Genomic DNA, 26,226 nt, shown 5'->3' on the forward strand with positions numbered 1-26,226 from the left:
AGGTTCCATGATGATTAGCTGATCAGCTGTTATAAGTGGCTGACCTAAATGTTTATTGTAGCACCGCGTTTCTCTGTTATTGTCTGGATCACACAGCTCTTTAATATATCTCAATTTCTCATTAATTTTAGGGTATAATAGGTAAAATTATTAAAGACGTTGTCCCAAGATTTTTTTTTAAACCAGTACCTGGATATGAATAGTTATGTAATTGAGTGTAATTAAAAATTTTGCATAGCCACTGAGTTATTCAATAAACTGTATCAGTATAGCACCACCAGCTGTTTATTATTTTACTTATTTCTCTCTCCACCTCGCTGAGGTGGTCACACATGCTCAGTTCTACCCTTCACCTGCCACCAGTCCTATCTTCTGTTAGAAGCTAAGACAGTTACAGGGAGAGAGCTACAGCTAAAAGGACACACACCCTGAGAAAGGACTTGTCCCCTGAACTGCCAGTCTGAAATAAATCTAGCAGAGCAATTGGAGCAACGAATGGAGAGATCTCTGGATCCATGTGAGGTACAAGGCTGGTTCTAGCCTTGTGAGAAAGAGATTTTTATGTACTATATTGTGTCTGATTATTTTTTTTTACATCAGCCATGCCTTAACCCCTTCAATGAATGCTTTTATGTAACATAATTATAATAGAGATGTCACGTTTCCCCTGGCCACTGCTGCCTCCATGCAACAGCAGCGTCCAGTTGCTGGGGATAAAGGGGCTGCTGGGCGGCCTCTGCTGACATTGGAACCCCGGGCCAATGAGGAGGTTGTGACAACCCCCCACCAATCCCGTCGTACTATGCCACATACAAGTCTCGTCCACTAGAGACTTCTGGGGGGTGAATCCACTGTGAGCACAGTAGACGTTTAAGATTGGTTGGTGTGCCCATACATGACACAATCGGTAAAATAAAATGATTGATTTCGCGCTGGAAATCAAATTATTTGCTGCCACCATTCTTCGTATTGAATCGGGCCAAAGAGACACCGGCTAGCTAATCCTAAAGGGAAGAAATGGTTATTTGCAACCTAGCTAACCAATTAACAATTTATAGAAATAAGACAATGCGGTAGTATGTCTCTTCTGAGGACAGAGTTCTTAGCATAGACCAGATAATCAAGTAACAAGGGCACAACTGGAACGATTAAATCGTTAGTTTTATTCTAAAAACTATACACAAAAAATATATACATTAAAACTGACAGATAAATATACCTGCCAGTCGAACAGATTGGTTGGATAGAAATAGGTAAGAGGTGGAAGGGAATAGAATGTCTGTAAGTTCAGAATTACCGTGGTAAAGTCCAACAAAAGATAAAGTCTTTGAAGTAATAATCCAAGATGGCGGGGTGCCCATGTCCAGCGGGTGGTCGTGATGTTAGTCAATGTCAGATGGTAGATGAAGGACTAGGATCTGTGTGGGTTACTCTGTTTTACCCCCTCTGGAGCTGGGAGTGGCTGTGACACTCACAAGTCCAGCCTTGTGTAATTGGAAGAGGGGCAGTCCTTGCCCTGAGAGGGAGAAAATCTGGCAGTATCATTGCTTTGCCAGTTTTCCAGGAAGGTGTGTTAGAATAGCCCAAACAACCTCTGAAGAGATGGTTCCTTTCATATTTCCCTAACCCATGAAATATGAAGAAAATATGGGAAAAATATGAAGTCTATGGATTGGAGGTGACTTTCAGGTCATCTTCCTTCTTGTACCAACCAACTGTGTGATAAGGATCTGTCCTTTTCTTCTGAAGTTCGCTGCCCAGGCTAAAGGTTTGAGACCTCCTGCAATGCAGAAGCCACAGAGACTGGGAAGATGCACTTTTTATGAGGTTTTGTCATGATGATATCAGAGTGATGGATGTATAACCTGGCAGGGGGTGCTCCTCTGTCCAGGAAGATTCTTTTGGCACCGAGGTGCTAATTGACTGTGATCTGTGCTAGCAAGGCGAGTTACTTCTGGGTTAAAAATAAATAAATAAAAGATTTTAACTCTTTGTTTGCAGGAGACGGCTCTTGTGATTTTTTGTGATTTTAAAATGGACGCATTCGCGATTTTTTCGTACTGCACAAAGGTGCACTGGGGCTACCAAACATCAGGGTGCATGGCGGAAGCTCTACCCGGCGTGCAGTCACGTCAGTGTGAGCTGCCTTCTTTCTTCATGTGCAGGTGCCAGTGAATTTCTTGTCCTCTGGTTCCCCCTACTGGCCCCTTGCATTATTTGAAGACTCCTTTGGATTAGATTTCTGTATTTGGGACTGTGACTACGTTTTTGGGCTTCTGGCATTTAGGTATTGTATTGATTAGGGATCGACCAATTATCGGATTTACCGATATTACCGGATGATATTCATGATTTTCGAAGTTATCAGTATCGGCATCTAACCTTGCTGATATGCCGATAATGCGTCCAGCGCTGCTCGCTTATGAGAGAACATGTCGCATGTTTAGTGGCCAGAGTCACTGGAGAAAGAGGGAAGAAGGGACGGAATCCCTCCCTCCTATGACACGGCTGCCGCAGAGCCTAATAAAATGAAGCTCTGAAGCTGCCCGCACCACTGCCACCAATAAATGCCTAGCTAATAATAAAGCAGGAGGAGGGACAGGGGAGGGTTTACCGCTGCGCCATCTCAGCTAGTGTGCTCGGCGAATGGCAGCAGCCTCCTCCGCCTGAGTGTCCTCCCCAGAGTCAAGCAGCCAGCATAGCAGGTGCCTGACTACTGTGCCACCAATGATAATGTTAATTATCATTGGTGGTGCAGTGCCCCCCCCATCCCCCAGTATTAAAGTCATTGGTGGCAGTGGCTGCAGGGTCCCACCCTCCCAACCTAAGTAATTTCATTGGTGGCAGTTCTGATTGGAGCCTCAGCAGTGTAATCGCGGGGCTCCGATCGGTTACCATGGTAGCCAGGACACTTCTGAAGCCCTGGCTGCCATAGTGACAGTGTAAGATCCTATTCACCCTAATAGAGCTCTATTAGGGTAAATAGGGAATATTAGCATAAGTTATCGGCTATCGGTCTGAAAGTTCACGGGTTATCGGTATCAGCTCTAAAAAATCAATATTGATCCCTAGTATTGATCTTCTGGTGCGGACTTTTTGGGGCGTTTGGTTCTCTCATTTGTCTTTGGCGTAACTTGTACTGCATTGTCCTACTGATATTTGACCCTTTTTCTGTATGACGACTATCTTAGTGTTTGTTTGTCGATGTTTGTGTTTCGTCCCTTATTGCAGCATAGGGACTGTCATCCAGTTGTGGGGTCAGCTATTGTAGATTTGGCTGGAGAGCCGCAGTTTGCCCATCCTTGGCCTAGGGTGACCGTATAAGTAGGGATAGTGGGTATGGCCAGTTTTAGGGCTTCACTAAGCCTGTCAGTGTGTGATGGTAGTCGTTATCATGACAATATGGTAATGTCTGCTATGCAGAACTGGCCTAACTAAAATATGTAATGTGGGGAACATCTCCCCTAAATATTTTAAGTATTGAAGATTATTATTTGTGGGTCTATTCACATAGCTCTGGACAAGGATAAGGATACAGGCATTTCTGTGCTGTGCTGAAAATGTGTCAGGTACTGAAAGAGTAAATGATGAGAGGCATCTGAAAGGGGATCCCCTGAAAGGCTGTGCATGGAGGCAGCTGCATTTAATCACCCTCTGCAGCTATTAGCAGGAGCGACTCCTGTCTTCAGAGAGCTGTGCCTGGCATGCAGCCAGAATCCGTGTCTCCCACCAGCTGTGCCACCCTTAACCCCTGGACTGCTGGCCCAGACGCCACCTACTCTCCGGTGGCCCTAAGAATAACTTCCACCACGAAAACCTGCTTAAACTATGACTCACTAATAATCTGTGGTGTCTGTAATGAAGTGGGTCAGCTCCAGATTTGTGAAAGGTAATGACATGTTTACGTTTGCCATCTCTGCAAAATTCAGTCGTCTGAGAATTTTAAAATATTTATTTTTATAGTGTTTTAGGGTCACCATAGTTACTAACTACTACAGTGTGTTTTATGCACCTAACCAAACTTTTGTTTTGTGCGTGTTAGCTCAGGAATGCAATCTGAGGAGAACCCACGAATCCCGGAACTTCTAGCAATACATGTAGCAAATTCTGCTGTAAGATACAGGACGGCACCACACAGGGAATAGGCTGATATATATAATCAGGGGTCATAAAATAAAAATTAGTTTTTGTCTGTCTTATCTTTGTAACACTTGCATAAAAAAATTACTAAGATTAGTGATGAGCGAACTTGTGGTTTCAAGTTCGGCGTACAAGGTTCGGGTTCTCTAAGAATTCCGTTACGGATTCCGCTACCACGGACTATAAGTTATTCGCTCATCTCCACTTATGATTTATGTGGAATATGGTATGTCACCAACGAGGCCATTTCTGACACCTATTCGCGGCTGTTTTTTATTTTTACATTGTACTTTTATTCCAGCTCTTTTTATAACACTTCACAGAATGGTCGACATGTCTCAAAACATTTTGTCTGGAGCTGTAGGAAAAACTGAAAAATGCCTAATACACACGCTCCATTTGTAAGCATTAAATGATGTGTCTATCACCAACACTTCTTAGGTGTGTAAAGAAAAAAACATTCAATTTCAGTGTTGACAGTTATTTCGATGAAATACTCTACATAAAGGCCTCATATGTACAGACCTTTATGTTTCTCTATGTCTTATTTGATAGCACATGAATGAGATACATTCCCTCTTGAGTCATTAGGGTTGAATGACCCACCAAAGATTCCTTGGGTGGTCCCAAGTTCTGACATGCCAGTGAAGCTTTAGCTGTTCAAGATATCGGGGAGATTTATCAAACTTTCATTTTTCCACCTTTCATTTTCCAAAGGAGCTCTGAAAAATGAAAGGTGGAAGTTGCTATGGGCAACTAAGCCAGTTTTCCTGTAAACTAGTTTTGATAAATCTACATCCAATTTCACAGTGGCGGCATGTAAATCCTTCTGAATTATCCGTACACAAGGATCCCCTTAATATGGTCCATGTCTCAATAGTAGAGATCCTGGTGTGGCAAGCTTTAACCATCTACAAAAGATATCTATTTTTTCCAGTAAAGCTGCTAATCTGCGCCCAGATAATTTCAAGATATCTTGGGGAATATTCGCACATGGAATATCAGTTTCATTCATCTGAAGTTTTTTTTTTTTGCAGCAAGCTTATGGATTTCTGTATAGCTCATTCAGATGAATGGGAGAGAATTCTTCAGCATAAAATGACAGACTGAAGACTTCAAATGTGGACCCCAGGTCCATATACGCGGCAAATCTTTCATTTTTTTTGCATGGTGTAGATGAGATTTATTAAAATCTCCTCCTCATTGCTAGCACTGTACAATACTGCAGATTTGCCACAAGAAAACCCTCCATGGTGTATAGACCACATATGGACATATTCTCAGAAGGTTCCCAACTGGGGCAGTTGAGGCTATTGAGCTGCAATTAATAAAGACCAAAACTGCAGCTACGAGCAGCAGCTGTTGTAGGCCGTTTAATGTTACACATACAAAGTACCATTTTTATTATCCAGCTATTTCTATATGTGACTTTGGTTTTCAAAGGGTTATGGAGAAATGTCATGACTGGATAATTGAAATCATATTAAATGCAGTTTGAAGGGCTCCAGTCTGTTCTTGCAGTAGAGGAGTTAAATGTTTGATACAGCTCAGACAGGATTCCTCTTTCTCCCAATGAGAACCTACCATTCTGCAATATAACCCGAGGGGCAATGAGAACAGACATTGTCCTGCTCCTATGATCTTTGAAATTAGAGGATTTGTCAACGCTAAAGTAAGATAAGCTGAACTGTTATTAGATGCCCTGTTATTTCCACAGGGGGGGGGGGGGGGGGGGGTGAACAAACCCTTTATTATCTGGTTCGGAGGATGTTGAGAGGATGAGATTACTCATGCTTGGTTACTAAATGAGTTTGACATTTTCCCAAGGATACCCCCCATTCCAATTAACCAACTCAATACCAAGGAGCAGTTGTATGGTAAGAAGATGCCTATAGCCTTTCCCTTCTGTTTTGTGCAGCAGGGATTTCATTTCTGCACATATCCAGGAAAGGGCTTTTTTGCCTTCCATTTTTGCATTTCAGAGTAATCAGAAGAAGAAATCTGTTGCTGGAAGATGGTTGGAATTATTTTCTCTTGCGTGCATGCACAGACGTGTGGTTGTGCAATGTTCAAGCCAAATTGTGTAGCGACATCCCAGGGCATGTACAGCGGTGCCAATAATAATGTTCTAGGATGTAGAAGTAGGCTGTGACAGTGGTAATGGGAGATGGCAATTTGCTTTATTAAGCAGCAGAATAGGAAAAACAAGAGATATAAGACACCTGTAAAAAGCATGTTAGATAAGTTGGTTATGCAGGGGTAGAAGTCGCATTTGGTCCCTCGTGAAAGAGGGGGCTTAATGCCTACTTCACACAAGAATTTGGTTTGGCATTTTTAGCTGTTAAGAAAACCACCAGAAAAAACACATGCGTTTTTCTTGGCTTCTTTCCTTCACATGTGTGAAAAGCATTTTCTTTCCGTTTTATGGAATAAAAAAGCCTGAAAAAGCTCCATTGCTACAATAAAAAAAAAACACCTTGGACAAAAATAAATAAATGCGCAGCAACTGAAAAAAATGTGCACCCTGCATTTTAAAATCTGGAGTTGGTGCTTTTGCAGAATTAAACGCACTAAAAAGGCATGTTAAAATGCAGTGCTACAAAATCTCTGGGAGAGAGAATATTTAAAAAAATAAAAATAAATCACTAGCCATGACAAAATATCAAAATTCGTGGCTCTTTTATGTTCACCTTTATATTAGTCTTTACAGTATTTAGTTTATTAGAGCAGCATTAAGAGCTGTTGTTCCTAATGTAAGAACAAACTTCAAGTTGTAAACAAATTTAGTCTTTTTGGAGTTGTCAATGATCACAAAGTCACTCACCTCCTTGCAAGTATACACTGCTAGACTAGGCTCCACGGCTGCCAAATTGCCCTGCAACCCTACAATTACAGAGGCCTTGCATACAGCGGACGAGCCGCCTTATAAGGGTGATCCCACTAAGGAACCTAACTAGCTAATCCTGACCGGTCTCTGCAAATAGTAAGAAATCCTGTCTGCCGTTCACTGGGTAGCTGGTGAAGGGTGGAGTGGGCGGGTAGAGCCGTCATGCTAGCCATGGTCAAAAACAGAGCAGTGAAATGTTTAAGCCAAAACAGAATCCAATAGAAAAAACTGAAATAAGCTAGAACCAAGAGAGACAAAGGTAAAGAGACGCAAAAGCAAGAGAATGGTCACGAAGTAGTCTCAGGTCAAACACAGTGGCAAGCAGGTAGAAAGCAAAAGTAATTGAGTAAACAAGTCAGAAACATAAGAATACTCACAATATGCACAGAGTAATCTAAAGGGCCCTTTAAAAAGGGTCGACAATTGAAGAGATCATCGCTAACCAGCGTTACTAGTAAAGCTCGTTAGCAATGATCTGGTGGTATAAATGCACTGCTGATTACCCCATAAACGAGCGAAACGCTCGTTCATCTGGTAATTGGATCATTTGTGCAGCACAAAAGATCATTGTTTCCCAGTAGCTGTGTCAACATGATCTGCTGCCGGGAAAAACAATGAGACAGTATGGGGAAGAGCGATGGCATTAGCGATCACTCCTCCCCGTACTCTGGAGGAGATTGGTGCACAGATCTCATGGATTGGTTCTCAAGCCGCCTTCTGCCCTTCTGCTCCAGAACAGGTGAGCCAGCCAGGTTACGCTCTCTCCTACCTCTATGCCTGGATTCTGGAGCAGAGATTGTTACAATACATAAATACTTCTCTGCCTCCACGCCCATTCAGTTACCAGTCAAATCATGTGTATGTTAGCCCCTCAATCATATCACGCTACCTAATGGATAGTATGTACAAGAGTTAAACAAGCATTAGGCTCACCTATATTGAGCTATGAATAGATGCTTGAAAATAGTAAGAATAAATAAAAATTTACATTTTAATTGGATACAATTTATTTTGCAATTTTCTTCCATTTAAATGTCTTCATGTTTATAAACCTTTTACTATCATCCATCTGTTCAACATTATTCATAGCCATAAAACTATTATCTATATACGGTATGCAATGTCCAAAGCAACATCTGAATGGGAGTTGAAGTGATTGCCTCTGCTTTCCAGTGAGCAAACACCATCCATAATGACTATTGGTGGAATGGTATGAGACTTTTACATAACCAAAGCCGTATGTTCAATTCCAGGCAGTGATGGGAGGGGGTGTCTCGACTTTAAACCCCAAATACAGCTTTAATGACATTTTGCTGGGATTTGCGGGAACGTTTTCTTGTGAGTTACTCGTCAGGAAATAACTTTAGACTTTAAAGGGCCATACATTAAATTCTGCTTGTTGGTAATTATTCTGTAATAAATCAGGCTTGTGATGCATTTCATTAACTGCAAAATCAAAGAAACACCCATTACACCAGAAGAAATAGACAAACTTAATTCTGCCTTCCTTTGTAATTCAAGCAGTGTTAACCCTTCAATTAATAGGTCAGGTAACCCCTCAACACAAACTGGCTGTTTTTGTGTCTATCAGGTAAGCAAATTTGAGCTGTGAAATAATTTAAGCAGCCCAATTCTTCCAACAGAGTTGTTCATAAAAATGTGTAGGAAACAATTATAAAAGTGTTCGTTTGCTGGCAAAAATGTTAAAACATGTCTTGCACCTTATAATGTGTGAGTGGTATAACCAGGAATCAGACTCTCAAATTGAAAACTGTTAGCCACATGGAAAACATAAAAAAAAATACCATCCAGAAGTAATAATAAATATGGAGCAGAATGAAAATCAGTATTGCGCAGACACTGAACAAGTAGGGAATACGGAAAGGTTTCAGATGCCTGCAGAATGATGAGTGCTGCTCTTGACTATAATACAAGCTGTAACTGATCCAATGTATTTACAATATTGGTAATATATTTAAACTCTGTAGATTAATTCTATATGTTAATTGTAAAATGATGTAAAAAAGATGGCATATGTGTAAGCTGTTCCCCAGCTTACTGCCGCCGTCCCAGGCGCCGTGTTCAACAGTGATCTGCAGTCGGTGCTTCCCATTCACCGCTGCAGTCCTGGGCTCTGTCTGTGTGGGTGCTGTTGTTCTGGGATCCGCTCCACAGTTTGCTCTCAGCCCTGGCCACAGCATGCTGCGTGTGTCAGTTCCTGGGCTTTATAGGTTAGGTCATGTGACCTCGCTGACCTATCATAGCCCTCATGCGCATATATAATTGGCTCAGCCCCCTTCCCAGATGCCTTAGTGTCAAGGTTCTTGTGTCCTGCTAAGGTCCCTGGTTTCCGCTAGTGTTCCTGACTCGTATCTGTATTCCTGGACTGTGCTGTTAGATCCCTTTCTGCTTGCCTTGACTCTCCTGTTGCCGCCCCAGATTGCCTAAACTGTACCTGTGCTACTTGCCCTGACCTTTTGCCTGTCTGACTATGCCTCTGCCTCATCCTTTGGACCTGCACCTCTGGTGCCTTTCTCAGGTACCTCCTGGTCTGCCTGGACCAGCTACCTTGTGTGCTTATCCTCCTCAAGAGGTAGCGACCTGGTGTTCCCCTCTGGAAAGTCTAACCCCACCATCAGGGGTACTGTGAAGATCCAGGGGTTAACTTAGACAACGCCCTTAGATGAGGTAGGACACGTGGCACAGTGGGTTCACACCCACTGGTTCGTGCCAATATGCTTTTCGCAATGATTTCATACTCTCCAGATTAACCTGGAAAGATGTTACATATATTTACCCCCTTATATAATGGGACCACATTGCTAGGCCTTTCAAGTAAACCAAGAGTATTTAAAAATCTTGACATGCAAAACACCCTCTACCCCAGGTGTACAAGCTTCAAAGCAAAAAAGTTCCTGCTCCTTGTGCCACCTAATTGCATCTTTTGGAAATACAAAGGTTTTTGGGATTTATGGATTGCAAACAATAAAATGGATTGGATTGCATTTTCACGAGACATGAGCTTATACAATTTGGTTGTCTAGCTTAGAAATCCTTTTTCAAATATCCTATTTGGGAATTCTGAGTGGGATTTCTCATCTCTTTCCACAGTTGAGAGCAGTTCCTGGTGAACATCTCCTCTGAATGGCCCCATTCCACTTAGTTAGGTCCAGAAATATTTGGACAGTAAAACAAGTTTTGGCAATTTATGTTTACCAAAACATAATCAAGATACAGTTGTATAATCAATATGGGCTTGAAGTGCATACAGCTTTAATTGAGGGTATTCACATCCTAATTGGAGAAAGGGTTTAGGACAGGGATCAGCAACCTCCGGCACTCCAGCTGTTCACAAACTACAACCACCAGAATGCTTCATTCCCTTCTGTGGGAGTTAGAAGAACATCTGAGCATGTTTGCATGCTGGGAGTTGTAGTTTCACAGCAGATGGAGTGCCGAAGCTTGCTAATCCCTTGTTTAGGAATTACAGCTCTTTAATATGTAGCTGCCTCTTTTTCAAGGGACCAAAGATAATTGGACAATTATCTCAAAAGCTATTTAATGGGCTGCAGGGCTATTCCCCCATTAATCCATCATCAATTAAGCAGGTAAAAGGTCTGGATTTGATTCCAGGTGTGGCATTTGCATTTAGAAGCTGTTGCCATGAACCCACATCATACAGAAGCTCCCAGTGGAAGTAAAACAGACTATCATTACCCTTAAAAAAAAAAAAAAAAAAAAAAGAAGAAATCCATGAGGGAGATAGCAGAAATGTAAGGAGCAGCCAAATCTACACTCACCTAAAGAATTATTAGGAACACCTGTTCTATTTCTCATTAATGCGATTATCTAGTGAACCAATCAAATGGCAGTTGCTTCAATGCATGTAGGGTTGTGCTCCTGGTCAAGACAATCTCCTGAACTCCAAACTGAATGTCAGAATGGGAAAGAAAGGTGGGCTACGACAGCAGAAGACCCCACCGGGTACCACTCATCTCTACTACAAATAGGAAAAAGAGGCTACAATTTGCACAAGCTCACCAAAATTGGACTGTTGAAGACTGGAAAAATGTTGCCTGATCTGATGAGTCTTGATTTCTGTTGAGACATTCAAATGGTAGAGTCCGAATGTATCCATCATGCCTTGTTACCACTGTGCAGGCTGGTGGTGGTGGTGGTGTAATGGTGTGGGGGATGTTTTCTGGGCACACTTTAGGCCCCTTAGTGCCAATTGGCCATCGTTTAAATGCCACGGGCTACCTGAGCATTGTTTCTGACCATGTCCATCCCTTCATGACCACCATGTACCTATCCGCTGATGGCTACTTCCAGCAGGATAATGCACCATGTCACAAAGCTCGAATCATTTCAAATTGGTTTCTTGAACATGACAATGAGTTCACTGTACTAAAATGGCCCCCACAGTCACCAGATCTCAACCCAATAGAGCATCTTTGGGATGTGGTGGAACGGGAGCTTCATGCCCTGGATGTGCATCCCTCAAATCTCCATCAACTGCAAGATGCTATCCTATCAATATGGGCCAACATTTCTAAAGAATGCTATCAGCACCTTGTTGAATCAATGCCATGAGTGTATAGTTTCATACTATACATATATATATATAAAGCACACTGGTAAGATCGGGAACTTAAAAAGGCCTGGACGTCCACAAAAGAATCTTTTCCATGGTGAAGAAAAACCTCTCCACAACATCCACCTAAGTGAAGAACACACTCCAGGATGTAGGTGTATCAGTATCTAAGTCTACCATAAAGAGAAGACTTCATGAGAGCAAATACAGAAAGTGCACCACAAGGTGCAAACCATTAATTAAATACCACAGATGAGTCAGCTCCTTACAGGAAGTTGCTTCATACTGTGACTGCTGAGGCCCCCATGTACCCAATGTATACCAAAAGATCATGTTTTTGGCATATCCTTCCTCTCACTGTATGGAAAGCATATGTCCCTCCTATGCAGAGGGACACAGTAACAAAATATGGATACCACATGGTATACCTGTCTTCTTTTAAGAATGGGGCCTACAGGTGAGATATTCCACTGTAATATACAGTGGGATACATCGCAGCCTACCATTGGAGGTCCACTCCCAGAAGTACACCTCCAATGTAGGCTCAAAATGTGAACACAGCCAAAACTTGGTAACAAGGGCAGCAGTATCACGATTATAGCGGCTTATGTAACACACCAGAGTGGTGTTACCACTACTGCATCCTGCTACTGTCTCTAATGGGCTAACAAAATGTAATCTTATGTATTTTGTTCCAGGTCCTATACACTGTGCATTCCTAATCTATTTGCAACTGTTATGTTCATGTAATATGCCCGTTTCACAACCAGGTGGCAGCAAACATGGCAGAGCTGTTACCATTCCATTCTAACTTCCTCTGGAGAGAAGTGGGCTTGTCCTACTTCCTGCAGGAAGGGTGGGGACCAGTTAGAGTCAGTCTAGTTTACCCCCTGACAGGGGAAGGGTGTGCAGGTGCACGTCTCTGCTGGAAGTGCCCACGCCAGCCAGAGCACCCTAAGCTCTGCTGTTCATGGAGGCCAAAGCTTGAAGCCTCAGGAGCCAGGAGGAGTTCCCTCGCATAACCTAGAGTCAGACTTCAGAGAAGAAGTGCAGTATACAGGAGAAGCTGAGTTATACAGCCAACCTCTCAGTACTGCAGAGTCAGAGAGAAAGAGATATAGCTGAGTTGAGTTTGCCTGCCAGTTTAATGCTAAAGCCTGCTGGAAGGTCTGGACTTCAGATATTCTTTTATCCCTCAATTATTCCCCCTTTTTATTGTTTCTGAGCCAAAACCTGGTATCCAGCGGTATCCAGGTAGGAGCACCGTGACACATAGAGATATTTAGGCCGCACTACACCACTCGGCATTCCTACTACACCTGGGACACACAACAGAGGGCCCTGGGGGGGGCGCCGATTTCACTTATTCTTTTAACACAAAACAAGTCACTAAACTATCTAAAGCTCGGTCACATGAATAACTGTTTTCTTTTTAGTTCCTCAGTAAGGGGGAAACCAAATTTAAGCAAAATGACAAGCCTCCTGAGCTTTTCATAGATGACTTTCTTTTTAGTGAGTGAGGAGCAATGCACTGGATAAAAATGACTCAATGAAGATACATAAAGGCAAGGGGCAGGCTATACATACCGCTGCGCCCATGAAAAATGTTAAGATCCAGCTCAGGTTTTTATCATGAATCCACCACGAGATCACTCACACTCATGTCAAACAAGAAGAAGGGGGGGAAGGAGTTTCATGCTACCATGTTCCACAAAATGCTCTGGTCCCTTGGTAACAGCAAAAGGCCTAATTGTGTATTTTACTAAAGTATAATTATGCTAGGACACCCGCTGTCTGTGTGGTGAACTTTACTCTCTTTGAATTCCCATCATCAGACTTGAAATGGCTGAGAATGTCAGCTAGTGGTTGCACAGATTATGCCCAAGTACCTTTATATTAAACCTTCTCAGAACTGACTCACCTTGCCAGAGCATCGAGGTTTCATGGTTCTTGTTCATTTGTGAAGGTGCTTATGAATTAATGTTTTTAGATTTGACCTGGTCTGTTTCTGGACTCAGTCTTGACATTTAATCAGTGCATGCCCTTAACTGTATATATCTTATGTTGCATAAACTGCAAGTCCTGTCCTGGAATTCAGAGACAAAGCAAGTTGAACCACGGCACTCAAATGTAGTAATAGATATTTATTCCATCCAAAATTATTTTAGCAAGGAGCCATTGGTCAACATTTCGGTCTATCCGAGACCTTGTTCACGGCCATAGATGTGGCTGCCCAAAGTATATGTTGGAGGATGGCGTCCTGGAATGCATACATCTGTTTGGAACTACTAATCTGCAAGGCATCAGTGGTTGCTTTCAGAGCGTACCCTAGGATTCCCTTAGCAAAGTCAATACTCGCATGAGGGAGTATTTTAAGAGTATGCTTCTGTCTATAGGCCTATGACCATAATAATGCTCCATGTTTACTATTGCACTGAAGTGTTATATTCCAGACAGCAAATTATTTTCAGAACTTGTTCCTATTATCATTTGAGATGACTGATATATCAGGCTATGGTCACATGGCTAATATGTGCCGCAGATTCAGCAGCTGAAAACAGGTGTTTCCCACTGCTAAATCCACATTCTAAACTATACCAACAGTTTCGCCATTGACTTTAATGTAAAAAACTTGACTATGGGCACAGTGCAAAAATTGTGTTTTTTCTTCAGAAAAAGTGTTGAAAAACTTTTTAGACGTGAGATGTTACTTTGAAGTGGATTTGATTTCATAGACGTCAGTGGGGATGTAGTAAAACCTCAACCAAAAACTCTTCTACAATTCTTCTAAACTACCACTAAATAAAAAATCTGCCACCCAAAACTACCAGTTTTCAGCTATGGATTTTAGAGCATAACCTCAGAGTAAAGCCTTGTAAATGAAGGGAAAGGCATTGTCCTAATCCATTATCCACATAGTATACAGGTCAAGAGGCAATTAGTAATACTAAAAAGTGGGCCGCAGCTTTCGATGAGGTAGCATGTAAAAGCTGGTATGAAAGGAAGGAGCACATCACACAAAGTGCAGCTGTTACTGGATCTTTCTTTATAAGAGGTAACATGGGTGCAGACTGGTACATGAAGAGTGATGTGAGTCAGGAAAGCGGTATTTGTGGGAGAAAATGACACTTTTCCAGCTGTTCCAAAGCTGAATTGTGGGAATTCTGGGTTACAGCAGCATGGTTAGGAAGATTTCCAATAAGGACATATGAATTTATTTCTGCAGCTGTTAACAACAAATGGTAGTTAGAAAAGAATAAATCATTAAATACATAAAAAACAATGCCAAATTATATCAAAAGTTCACACCACAATATGCTGACGATCTGGTGCAGACCCAATTGGTGGTAAAACTCCTGAGACCAGTTTTCATTTTTGACCTGTGAATAAAACTTTAAACAGCAATGATGCCACGTGAAAATAAAATCCATTACTGATAACTTAGAAGCACCTTGATCATACATTTATGGACGTGGCTTCGCCTGAATTCTGACATAAATTGCATCTAATTTTATTGTGTCTAATTTTAGACGCATCTATAAAGCAAATAAATAATCCACTGCACCTCGTCCACAGAATGGACGTAGCTTAACATAAAAAAGCGTCTTTAGACTGCCTACACTTTACACAGGATTAGTAAATCTGCCCCGTTTTGTTTTTGACTTTTTGCAGGTAAAGCACACGTCAAAAAGGGGGGAGTTTTGACATTGTCACAAGACCCTAGTATTCTGTAATACAAAAATTACAAAACCACCATCATTTTCTAGAAACTATCCAGGAACATGTCAGCCTCACATTCCTATATAAAATCAATTTTTCCCAACAACGCCATTAATCTGAATTATTCCAGCTCTTCGGAAAATGGATGTGAAATATTAACTTCGTGGCTCATGTGATCATGCATTTTCTCAGAATTGCTTTGTAAGGCTACTTTAACACTAGTGTTAAGGTTTTCCGGTATTGAGCTCCATCATAGGGTGTCAATACCGAAAAAAAAAACGTTTTGTCCCCATTCATTGTCAATGGGGACAAAACGCAACTGAAGAAAAAGGAATTCTCCAAAATGCATTCCGTTCTCATACCAGAGAGCAAACCGCAGCATGCTGCGGTTTGCTTTCCGTCCTGAGATGCAGAGCAAGACGGATCCGTCATGACCCACAACCCTGCCGGATCCAGCAAAAACTCTAGTGTGAAAGTAGCCTAAGCCTGCTCTCTAGAAACAATATATTTCTCATCTGCCCTAACAGGCAAGTGGTACTCAAAGGGATCTTTAACCCTCTGGACAAGTGCCATATTGTGAACTATGATCAAGTCAGAGCATTAACGGATAAAAATATACTCTACTACACTAAGTGAGTGGCTGACGACTAAAGCATGCCTATATGGAAGCAAAGGCACAATCAAGCTTCATGGATTTTAGTATAATAAGCCACCTCTCCATGGTCACCAAACACTTCTTTTGGACATTATAAAGAATAAACTTCAATATTCAATTACACACTTGTAGTCCGCTCACCTGGCTTCTTAATTGTAGTCCTCTGGGGTGCACAGAAAATAGCTGGAAAGCTTCAAACATGAAGAAAGGAATATCCGGCATGGCATTGTTATGACTAAGATCTTATGATTGAAACGCGTAAGCAAAGATGTATCCATGTTGAGGTTTTGAAATTAAGTATAGAAAATTTAACACTTCTCACCGGAGTGCAGAATATTCCTTTCTTTATATTCTTCCATGGTATTTGGCAGAAATAGTGAATATACAGGAATGAAATGTGTTAAAAATAACGTCTAGCAGTATTAAGTGTCCTGTTAAATTGGACAGCCGTAGTAGAGCTCTACAGTCACAATGCAGTTTATTTTGTCTAGGGGTCTAGTCTAAACGTAAGCAGCTGTGGGATCCTATTGTCAGCACAGAGCCCCTATTTCATTTGTGGACTGGCCAAGCAGTGGCAGTCTGAAGTTATCGTAGGTGCCTAATGTGAATGTGTCCATATTCCTTCACAAAATGCATAAATAACATGTAATAAAAATGGTGACTGTGTTCAGTTTCACTAAATGGCCTAAGGTCACAAGTGACATTCACAATATACAGGTCAGACCACCGTAGTTATAAATGTGTATGACATTTCAATCTTTTGCCCAAAGATGAGATAAAGGTGGTGTTAAAATAAAATCATGAGTTTCAAGTAAGGCTTCATTCACATCTGGGTCAGACGGTCTACCAGGGGCTTTAGTACAGTTTACACTATTTTGTGCTGGTAGTACTCCAGACGAAGGGACTGATGTGGTCTCGAAAGCTCGCTATGTAACATCTTTGTTTCTATTTTTGTTAGCCATTAAAAGGTATCAGACCCCCAAGACTCTTATTTTGTTTCTCTTAATGAGAGCACTAAACCAGTGGTCGGCAAAGTGCGGCTCGCGAGCCACAAGCGGCTCTTTAGACCCTTGAATGCGGCTCTTTGGTGCGGGCTCCCCAGGCGAAACCAACCCATCCTGCACTACAGAGGAATCTTGCCTGTGGGACGCATTTGCGTTCCACAAAGCAAGAGAGGGCGTGTTGCTCCTGCACCGGGTCCAGAGTCCTGCCCTTGCACCTCTGTTACTGACCTGACATCAGTGACATTGCTCCGCCAATCCCTCTCCTCAGTTGGACACTGACCAGCAACCGGACGGCCCGACGTCTATAATAGCCCCGCCCCCTTTTCTACCCGCGATTCTTGCAGCCTGAACCTTCCAATCTTCCATGCCCAGCATCAGTTGGATTGACACAACTGCACCATTGATGTGAGTGCCAGGGGAATTACTGGGGTTATATTCAGCTTTCCCAAAATGTGCATATGTGACCGCAGTACAGTAGGAAAGCTGGGTGAATTATATCATGAAATGTTATCCAGCTTCCCTGCTATCCTGCATGGCACAAGTGCAGAGGCATTAGAGTGTGAGGGAGAGGCACAGCAGGAAAGCTGGGTGTCTATATATGTGTATTGTATATGTGTGCGTCCATGTATGTGGTGACTGTGTGCATGAGTGCATCTATGTATGTGGAGAGTATGTATATGGTGAGCGCATGTATGAGTGCGTCCATGTATGTGGAGAGCGCGTGTATGAGTGCATCTATGTATATGGTGAACACATGTATGAATGCATCTATGTATATGTTGAGTGTGTGTATGAGTGTGTCCATGTATATGTTGAGTGTGTGTATGAATGCATCTATGTATATGGAGACTGCGTCCATATATGTGGAGAACTGCGTTTATGACTGCGTCCATGTATGTGGAGACTGCGCCCATGTATGTGGAGAGTGCGTGTATGACTGCGTCCATGTATGTGGAGAGTGCGTGTATGACTGCGTCCATGTATGTGGAAAGTGCGTGTATGACTGCGTCCATGTACAGTACAGACCAAAAGTTTGGACACACCTTCTCATTCAAAGAGTTTTCTTTATTTTCAAGACTATATAAATTGTAGATTAACACTGAAGGCATCAAAACTATGAATTAACACATGTGGAATTATATACATAACAAAAAAGTGTGAAACAACTGAAAATATGTCATATTCTAGGTTCTTCAAAGTAGCCACCTTTTGCTTTGATTACTGCTTTGCACACTCTTGGCATTCTCTTGATGAGCTTCAAGAGGTAGTCACCTGAAATGGTCTTCCAACAGTCTTGAAGGAGTTCCCAGAGATGCTTAGCACTTGTTGGCCCTTTTGCCTTCACTCTGCGGTCCAGCTCACCCCAAACCATCTTGATTGGGTGCAGGTCCGGTGACTGTGGAGGCCAGGTCATCTGGCGCAGCACCCCATCACTCTCCTTCATGGTCAAATAGCTCTTACACAGCCTGGAGGTGTGTTTGGGGTCATTGTCCTGTTGAAAAATAAATGATGGTCCAACTAAACGCAAAGCGGATGGAATACCATGCCGCTGCAAGATGCTGTGGTAGCCATGCCTTCAATTTTGAATAAATCCCCAACAGTGTCACCAGCAAAGCACCCCCACACCATCATACCTCCTCCTCAATGCTTCACGGTGGGAACCAGGCATGTAGAGTCCATCCGTTCACCTTTTCTGCGTCGCACAAAGACACGGTGGTTGGAACCAAAGATCTCAAATTTGGACTCATCAGACCAAAGCACAGATTTCCACTGGTCTAATGTCCATTCCTTGTGTTCTTTAGCCCAAACAAGTCTCTTCTGCTTGTTGCCTGTCCTTAGCAGTGGTTTCCTAGCAGATATTCTACCATGAAGGCCTGATTCACACAGTCTCCTCTTAACAGTTGTTCTAGAGATGTGTCTGCTGCTAGAACTCTGTGTGGCATTGACCTGGTCTCTAATCTGAACTGCTGTTAACCAGCGATTTCTGGGGCTGGTGACTCGGATGAACTTATCCTCTGGAGCAGAGGTGACTCTTGGTCTTCCTTTCCTGGGGCGGTCCGCATGTGAGCCAGTTTCTTTGTAGCGCTTGGTGGTTTTTGTGACTGCACTTGGGGACACTTTCAAAGTTTTCCCAATTTTTCGGACTGACTGACCTTCATTTCTTAAAGTAATGATGGCCACTTGTTTTTATTTACTTAGCTGCTTTTTTCTTGCCATAATACAAATTCTAACAGTCTATTCAGTAGGACTATCAGCTGTGTATCCACCTGACTTCTCCACAACGCAACTGATGGTCCCAACCCCATTTATAAGGCAAGAAATCCCACTTATTAAACCCGACAGGGCATACCTGTGAAGGGAAAACCATTTTAGGTGACTACCTCTTGAAGCTCATCAAGAGAATGCCAAGAGTGTGCAAAGCAGTAATCAAAGCAAAAGGTGGCTACTTTGAAGAACCTAGAATATGACATTTTCAGTTGTTTCACACTTTTTTGTTATGTATATAATTCCACGTGTTAATTCATAGTTTTGATGCCTTCAGTGTGAATCTACAATTTTCATAGTCATGAAAATAAAGAAAACTCTTTGAATGAGAAGGTGTGTCCAAACTTTTGGTCTGTACTGTATGTGGAGAGTGCGTGTATGACTGCGTCCATGTATGTGGAGAGTGCGTGTATGACTGCGTCCATGTATGTGGAGAGTGCGTGTATGACTGCGTCCATGTATGTGGAGAGTGCGTGTATGACTGCGTCCATGTATGTGGAGAGTGCGTGTATGACTGCGTCCATGTATGTGGAGAGTGCGTGTATGACTGTGTCCATGGCTGCAGTATGAAAGGTACAGAGGCTAAAATACTTGTGGATATGTAAAAGGTAAATCAGACATGTCTACTACAATTGCAGCGCATGCACTACTTTTTTGCGGTGTGGAGGCACAGCCAGAAGCACCACAGAAGCACTCTGTAGCACTCATATCCCGTATCCTGGACCCATTGAAGTGAATGGGTCCATGATGCGGGCTGCACATGGCCGTGTGCAGCCCACATCATGGACCCATTCACTTCAGCATGCTCTTCCTTCCAATATATTTTAGGTTTTAAAAATGTGGCTCTCCAAAAAAATTCAATCGTGGTTTGGGCGATATTTGGCTCAGTTGACAAAAAAGTTTGCCCACCACTGCACTAAACTACTGCAAGGTTCCATGACAGAAACCCAACAGACCCTCAAAATAGCCAATGAGATCCACCAGGTGCAGTTTCTGTCAGTCATACGATGGAACCTGTATTACATTTTTTTGTTAGGGGAAAAAAGCTTTTTTCTGCCAAAATAAATCTATGCCACCATGTTAATGCCTGATAGCTGGAGCTCATCCATAAGGAGACTGGGGTCAGCCAGAGTCCTGCCCCGCCAACAGGGGTAACCAGAATCAGTAAACTAAGCAATTTCCATAATTGCCATAGACATGAACGGATAGAGCCACAGATATGAGCAGCCATTTCACTTGGTGGATCAGGAGACACTCATTCTCATAAGCATATTCAAAAATGGTTGTAACCAGGACTGTGGAGAATTGGGAGAAATGTGCCAACCCCAACATCAAAATAAAAATATTACTGGGTGGTGGTGAAAAGCCTCGTTTCCTACAGTAAATTTGTTATTACTAGTTAATATACATGAGCCATTTATGATGCTGAGCTGACAATGTGGAAAAACAAGGTAAGCAGAAATTTGGCTTACCAACTCCAGAGCTCTGGTTGTAAGACAGACACTCCTCTGACCATTTTTGAGGAGTATTTGTAGCTGAGGAGTACAAAAGTTGCTGTAATTGAAATAAATATGTAGGCCTACATAAAGTTGATGGCTTGTTCACAAATGCGTTGGACGCTCAGTCCGGGACCTCCGTCACAAATTCAGACCAGACAAAAAAGCCTTGCATGCAGGACTGCTGGAAAGAGTCAATGGAGTCTGCTCAGCTTCTTTCGGGTCAATTATGTGCACTGACACTTCTGGTTTTCTTTTGTCGTTCTGCGCATCGGAGTAGAACAGAAATAATTCGAAGTGGTGTGAAGGTAGCCCAAAAGTTTGGTATTTTATGCAGGGGTACCATTACTAGTCTAAATACCATCAGTTCAGCTCCCTCTAACAAACATCCCCATGTAAATAACATCTCTCCCCTTCATTCATTCCTTCAACATATAGTACCATGTAAATCAGCGGTCCCCAAACGCCAGGCCGCTGCGATCCGAGCAGTCTTTAACGCTGTACTAATGAAGCGCTTCTGCTTTATTAGTACAGAAGGACCAGGAAGCGGTGAAGGATCTGTACTCACCGCTTCCTGGTCCACGGGCTCTGCTATCAGCTGTGCAGGGCTGCGCACAGCGCGAGGTCGCTCCTTGACCTCACACTGTGCGCCGCTATACACAGCCGACAGCAGAATGAAGAGGATTGCGATGGTGACCAGGAGTGGTAGGTGTTTATTTTATTTGCACTGGGGGCTCATGGCTGACATGGGGGAGTTATGGCTGACATAAGGAGCTGACATGAGGGGCTGATATGGGGGGGTTTATGGCTGACATGGGGGGCTGATGGATGGCTAAAGGTTTGGGGGTTGATCTGAGCCATTGGGGGTCTGATTGCTGGTCTGACCTGAGGTGTAATGAAAAATACTTTCTTATTGGTCGCCTCTAAAACCTAGGTGCATCTTATAGGGCGAAGAATACAGTACAGTGCAGCAGAGATCATAGTCAGTTTATATAATCGTTATATATTTTAATATGCACCTTGTGTTTTGTTATGCACGTGAATCAGTCAGCCCCGCCACTCCCCAAGCACCCCCCCTAGGGAAAATTGTCTTGCATGAAACTAGTCCTTGGTGAAAAAAAGGTTGGGGGCCACTGATGTAAATAACCTCTCACTTCCCATCATCTTCTCCAACAGTCCCATGTAAATAGCATTACCTCCTGCCTCCAGCACCTCTAATATACAGCCCTAAGTAAATAGCGTCTCTCCCTTCCCATCAACATATTATCCCATTTAAATATCACTACCCACTCCCTCTAACCCATTCAACATACACTCCCATGTAAATACCTGCATTCCCTCCAGGATAGGGTTAATAAGCCCCATGGAGGGGTCTGGAGTGCTGAATGGTCGGGCAGCTCACCCAAACTGCCCAATGACAAAGCTCCTTGCTGTACAGAGGTTTGTTATTGGACATTTCAGGCGCCAGCCACTTATCTGCCTGTGCTGTTCACAGTGTGTACTACGCTCATAAATGGCAGGGAAAAGTCTAACGCGTATTAATACACATCAGAATTATTATTTTTTTTATGGAGTAAAATGGTCTGAACAGGTGTCTATGACACTTGTGCAGCCGTTATTGCGATCTCTGGACCTAGTAATATGGCTGTCCTTTTTAAGCTTCATGTGGTGTGAAGAACTGTGATACTGAGGGACCCATACAAAAGTCAAAGCCTGGAAACTGTTTTGGTCACTTTATTAAATGAGATATTAAATATATTTTTTTTAACTACTAAACAGCACTTTAAATGGTGAAAACACAAGATATTTCCATTTTTCAATGCTCGCTCATTAAAAACACAATTTCAGTCCTTCAGTATTTTACAAACAAATGAAAAACTTGCGCTGTCGGAAGAAGTAACTTCTATGGTACTTCTACAGTACTTAATATCAAAATCAAAGAGCAGAAAGAGGGAAAAAAAGGCAAATTTCCACAGCTGTATGATTTCAGCGGCCAAAGCGGATTAGATGGACTGAAACTACTATACAACCGAGACATACATATACAATATCACAAATACCAAACGCTTTACATCCAAAGTAACAGCATCAAAATGTGGAGAATTTAGCAGGCAAAACTGTAATACAAGCAATTCTGTTTTAACTGTGCTTAAAGGTAGTGCAGCTAGTTAAAACGCCAAGAACGTAAAAAAAGGAGCCTTCCACGTCTTTCTAAGGTTAAGTCTGTGAATATCAGTTAAAGCTTGATGCTCTACTTAACGCAGACAGCATATGCAGCTAAAATGTCTACTGACAACTGGTGTGAGTGGTCCATGACGCAAGTCCTCTTCACCAAACTTGCTGCATTTATCACAACCAAGAGTCGTGTTAGTACGAAGTCCAAGGCCGCTGCTGATCTACCAAGACGGATTTGTGACCAAAGTAAAAAGCTGTTACTTCAAAAGGCAAATACACTTTTTTTGCTTTAATAAAGAGCAATTGCATTTTCTCTTTTTTACATTTAGGTAAAAATAAAAAAAATCTTATTACAAGACATTTAAAGCAGTTAGAAAGCACATACATTATTTGTCTTAAACATCTGAACATTGTATTTGTTAGCCAGATCATGAACTCAATTAAGTACTGACTTTCACTACGTATATGGAAAACTAATGAAACATTTACATAACAAAAATATAGAAAGTATTGTAAAATTGTATCTCGTGAGCCTTTCTTTTTGGAATCACAGTGGCTAGCTTTGCAGCTTCCCTATATAATGACTAGTGCATTATGGAAGCTGACACTCCGTCCCATAGCTACATTGCTTGATTTCTGTGCTATGATAGTGGACACTATTCAGCGGAATAAGCATCTTTATTTTCACATGAAAGCGGAGAGAAGTGAACTTCAGCAGAAATGGTCTGACTGCTTCCGTGTGGCCATGGCTTGTTAGTTCATATTTAATGAATGGTCATAAAATACTAAAAACTAAAAAGAAATCTGCAGAGATCCCACAAAAGTTTAAAAGGGCTTTCAAGTTAGAACAAAGAAAAAAAGTCTGCATTTGCATACAAAGGCCAGCAATTAAACAGAGCCCCCCCAAAGGCTTGGTGCCTAAATTTGATTAGTCCTTGGTAGAAGGAAACAGTCCACCATCAATAGTGGAATCAATGCCATTCCTTGACATAAGCACCGAGATGACTTGGGTACAGCTAGCAAATGTCCGTTTTTACTAACATGGCTTATTTCCTTCAGGCTGCCCAGGACAAAACCAAATGATGGCGTTCCTGAATGTGTTGTGTAAATTGCAACAATGGCAAGAAAACAATCATTAACCGCAATCCGGAATTCTGATTCTTCACCCACCCATGTAATAAAAGGAAACAAATTTTTTTTTAGCGAAAGATTAATAACTGAAAATATCTCCAATTGGTCCAACATAGCATTCAAACATCCGTACATTGGAAGGGCTAATCCAGAGCCACAGTTCAATAGGATATTTAGGTGGTTTATTTCTTAAAGGTCACAAGATGAGAGTGCGCAAGACAAATGTGCTAAAGATACAAGAACTAAATGCTGTGCAAATTCAATCGACTGTGAGAACATGAGAGAATTCTAACACTTTGTGGCGCAGTACAAGGGCAGAAAAGAAACTTAAAAAGCAAAATGTTTAATGTAAACACCTATTTTGAATAGCACTATGAAAAAGGGAAGAAAAAAATAACATATTTACAAAGGCACAGGGATGCTGAAACAACAATGAAACGTATAGCGTTACATAACACACAACAGGAGCCTCAACATGAACAAAGTGTCTAGATATATTAGCTATTCAGGAATTCTCAAATTCTCTGAAGCCTAGTAATCTCTGAAGTCAAAACTGGGTTGTCCATATCGGACCATTCAGAAGTTGTGTGATTGAGAGGGGAGGGGGGTACCTATTCCCTCTACATTGTTGAGCTACATCTTGTATGATGTGGCCCATAACCCCTAGATATGCAGCTCAGCGACCGCAGCAGTACTGACGGGCTTGCCATTTCTGGTACAAAACCAGTAATCTGATTTGAAAACCATCATTGTATAATGCCCTAGAAATGTACAGTACTGGTGATGCGCTGAGCTGCATATAGGGGGCTCCGGCTACTAAAGACTGATGTTTTGCTATGAGATTGGCTTTGTTGCCAAGGTAAGTAACTGGTGTGGATACAGAAGGCATGCTTTCACTGAAAACAGGTCTCTTCTGCAACAGGTCAGCAAACAAATGTCTATGTCCCCTGTGGGCTCCAACAAAAACAGAGAGCCAATCAAACTGCAAAGCTTAATAACGGTACAGTTTGTCATTGGAAAAGGGAACACACCATACCATTTCATATTGAATGTTTTCTACAGTATGTCAAGCCTTAGATTCCTAGTCAAATGGGGAAAGTAAAGAATGTTTCTCATTGAAACAATCCAGTAGAGGTCTTAGTGCAATATCATCACATTTTTTTTGCTTGGGAAGGTCCAGCAGTCTTGCTTCTGTTGGGAGTTGGTGCTCTCTGCTGCATTGGGTGGTTCTGCATACCGGCTTGATACATTCCTCGCAGGTCAATTTGTGGAAAGTTAGCAGGGTTGACAAGAATGTTTCCAGGCTTCTGCATCATCAGGCGGTTCAATGCCGCGTGCTGCTGGAAGGCGAGCTGCTGTTGCTGCTGCTGCTGATTGTACTGCTGCTGTAATCTTCGGCCCATCAGTATTCGCTGGACACAGCTAATGAGCTGCAAGGATAGAGAAAAAGGACCAGATAAGATGACTGGGTCTGTGTGCAGTACAGGGAATTAGCCCAAAAAATGACATCAAGTAGTCCTATTCATCCAACCGAGACTAGAAATTGTGAGAAAGCTGAAACCATGGACATTTTACCTTTACACATTTATGGCTAAGTAATGCTTTTCACAAGCTAGATAAGTAAAATGAATCTTTATTTTCTGGATATTTGCTTTATTTTATATATTGTTTAGATGGCACAGCAGCCAGACTCGTGAAGAACATTCATTGTTTCTCTGGACCACTCTTTAGAGTTAACAAGTCTGTTATATGATGTCTTCTAAGTGCTAATAGGGAAGCTGCAAAGAAATGTAGTTCTCTGTACTGATTACAGGTGAAACTAATATGAGATAGACTCATTACATGCAAAGCGAGATAGTTCAAGCCTTTATTTGGTATAATTTGGATGATTATGGCTTACAGCTTATGAAACCCCAAAGTCACAATCTCAGGTCCCCTTGCTCAGGGGGTATGGATTAATGAGCTGACTACAGTGTGACACTGAGCCTAGAATATTCAACCTTTTCACAAAATTCTAATTTTAAGCTGCATTAATGCAATTCCTTTTAATTTACATTACTGAAATAAAATTGACTTTTGCACGATATTCTAATTTTTCGAGTTTCATCTGTATATCAGATTAGACAGTATTATTTCACACGTTCTTTGCCCTCAAATGT

General features: G+C 42.0%; 1 protein-coding gene across 1 annotated transcript in view; it reads right to left on the reverse strand.

The window, feature by feature from the left end:
• Positions 1–22,479: 22,479 nt before the first annotated feature.
• ATRX (ATRX chromatin remodeler) overlaps positions 22,480–26,226 on the reverse strand; it is a 186,739-nt gene continuing 182,992 nt past the window's right edge. Inside the window, exon 35 of the mRNA XM_044305242.1 lies at positions 22,480–25,497. Coding sequence (XP_044161177.1) covers positions 25,219–25,497 — 279 coding nt within the window. The 3' untranslated portion in view covers positions 22,480–25,218. The remainder of the gene's footprint in view (positions 25,498–26,226) is intronic.

Source organism: Bufo gargarizans, chromosome 9, assembly GCF_014858855.1.
Source record: "Bufo gargarizans isolate SCDJY-AF-19 chromosome 9, ASM1485885v1, whole genome shotgun sequence".
NCBI lineage: Eukaryota > Metazoa > Chordata > Amphibia > Anura > Bufonidae > Bufo > Bufo gargarizans.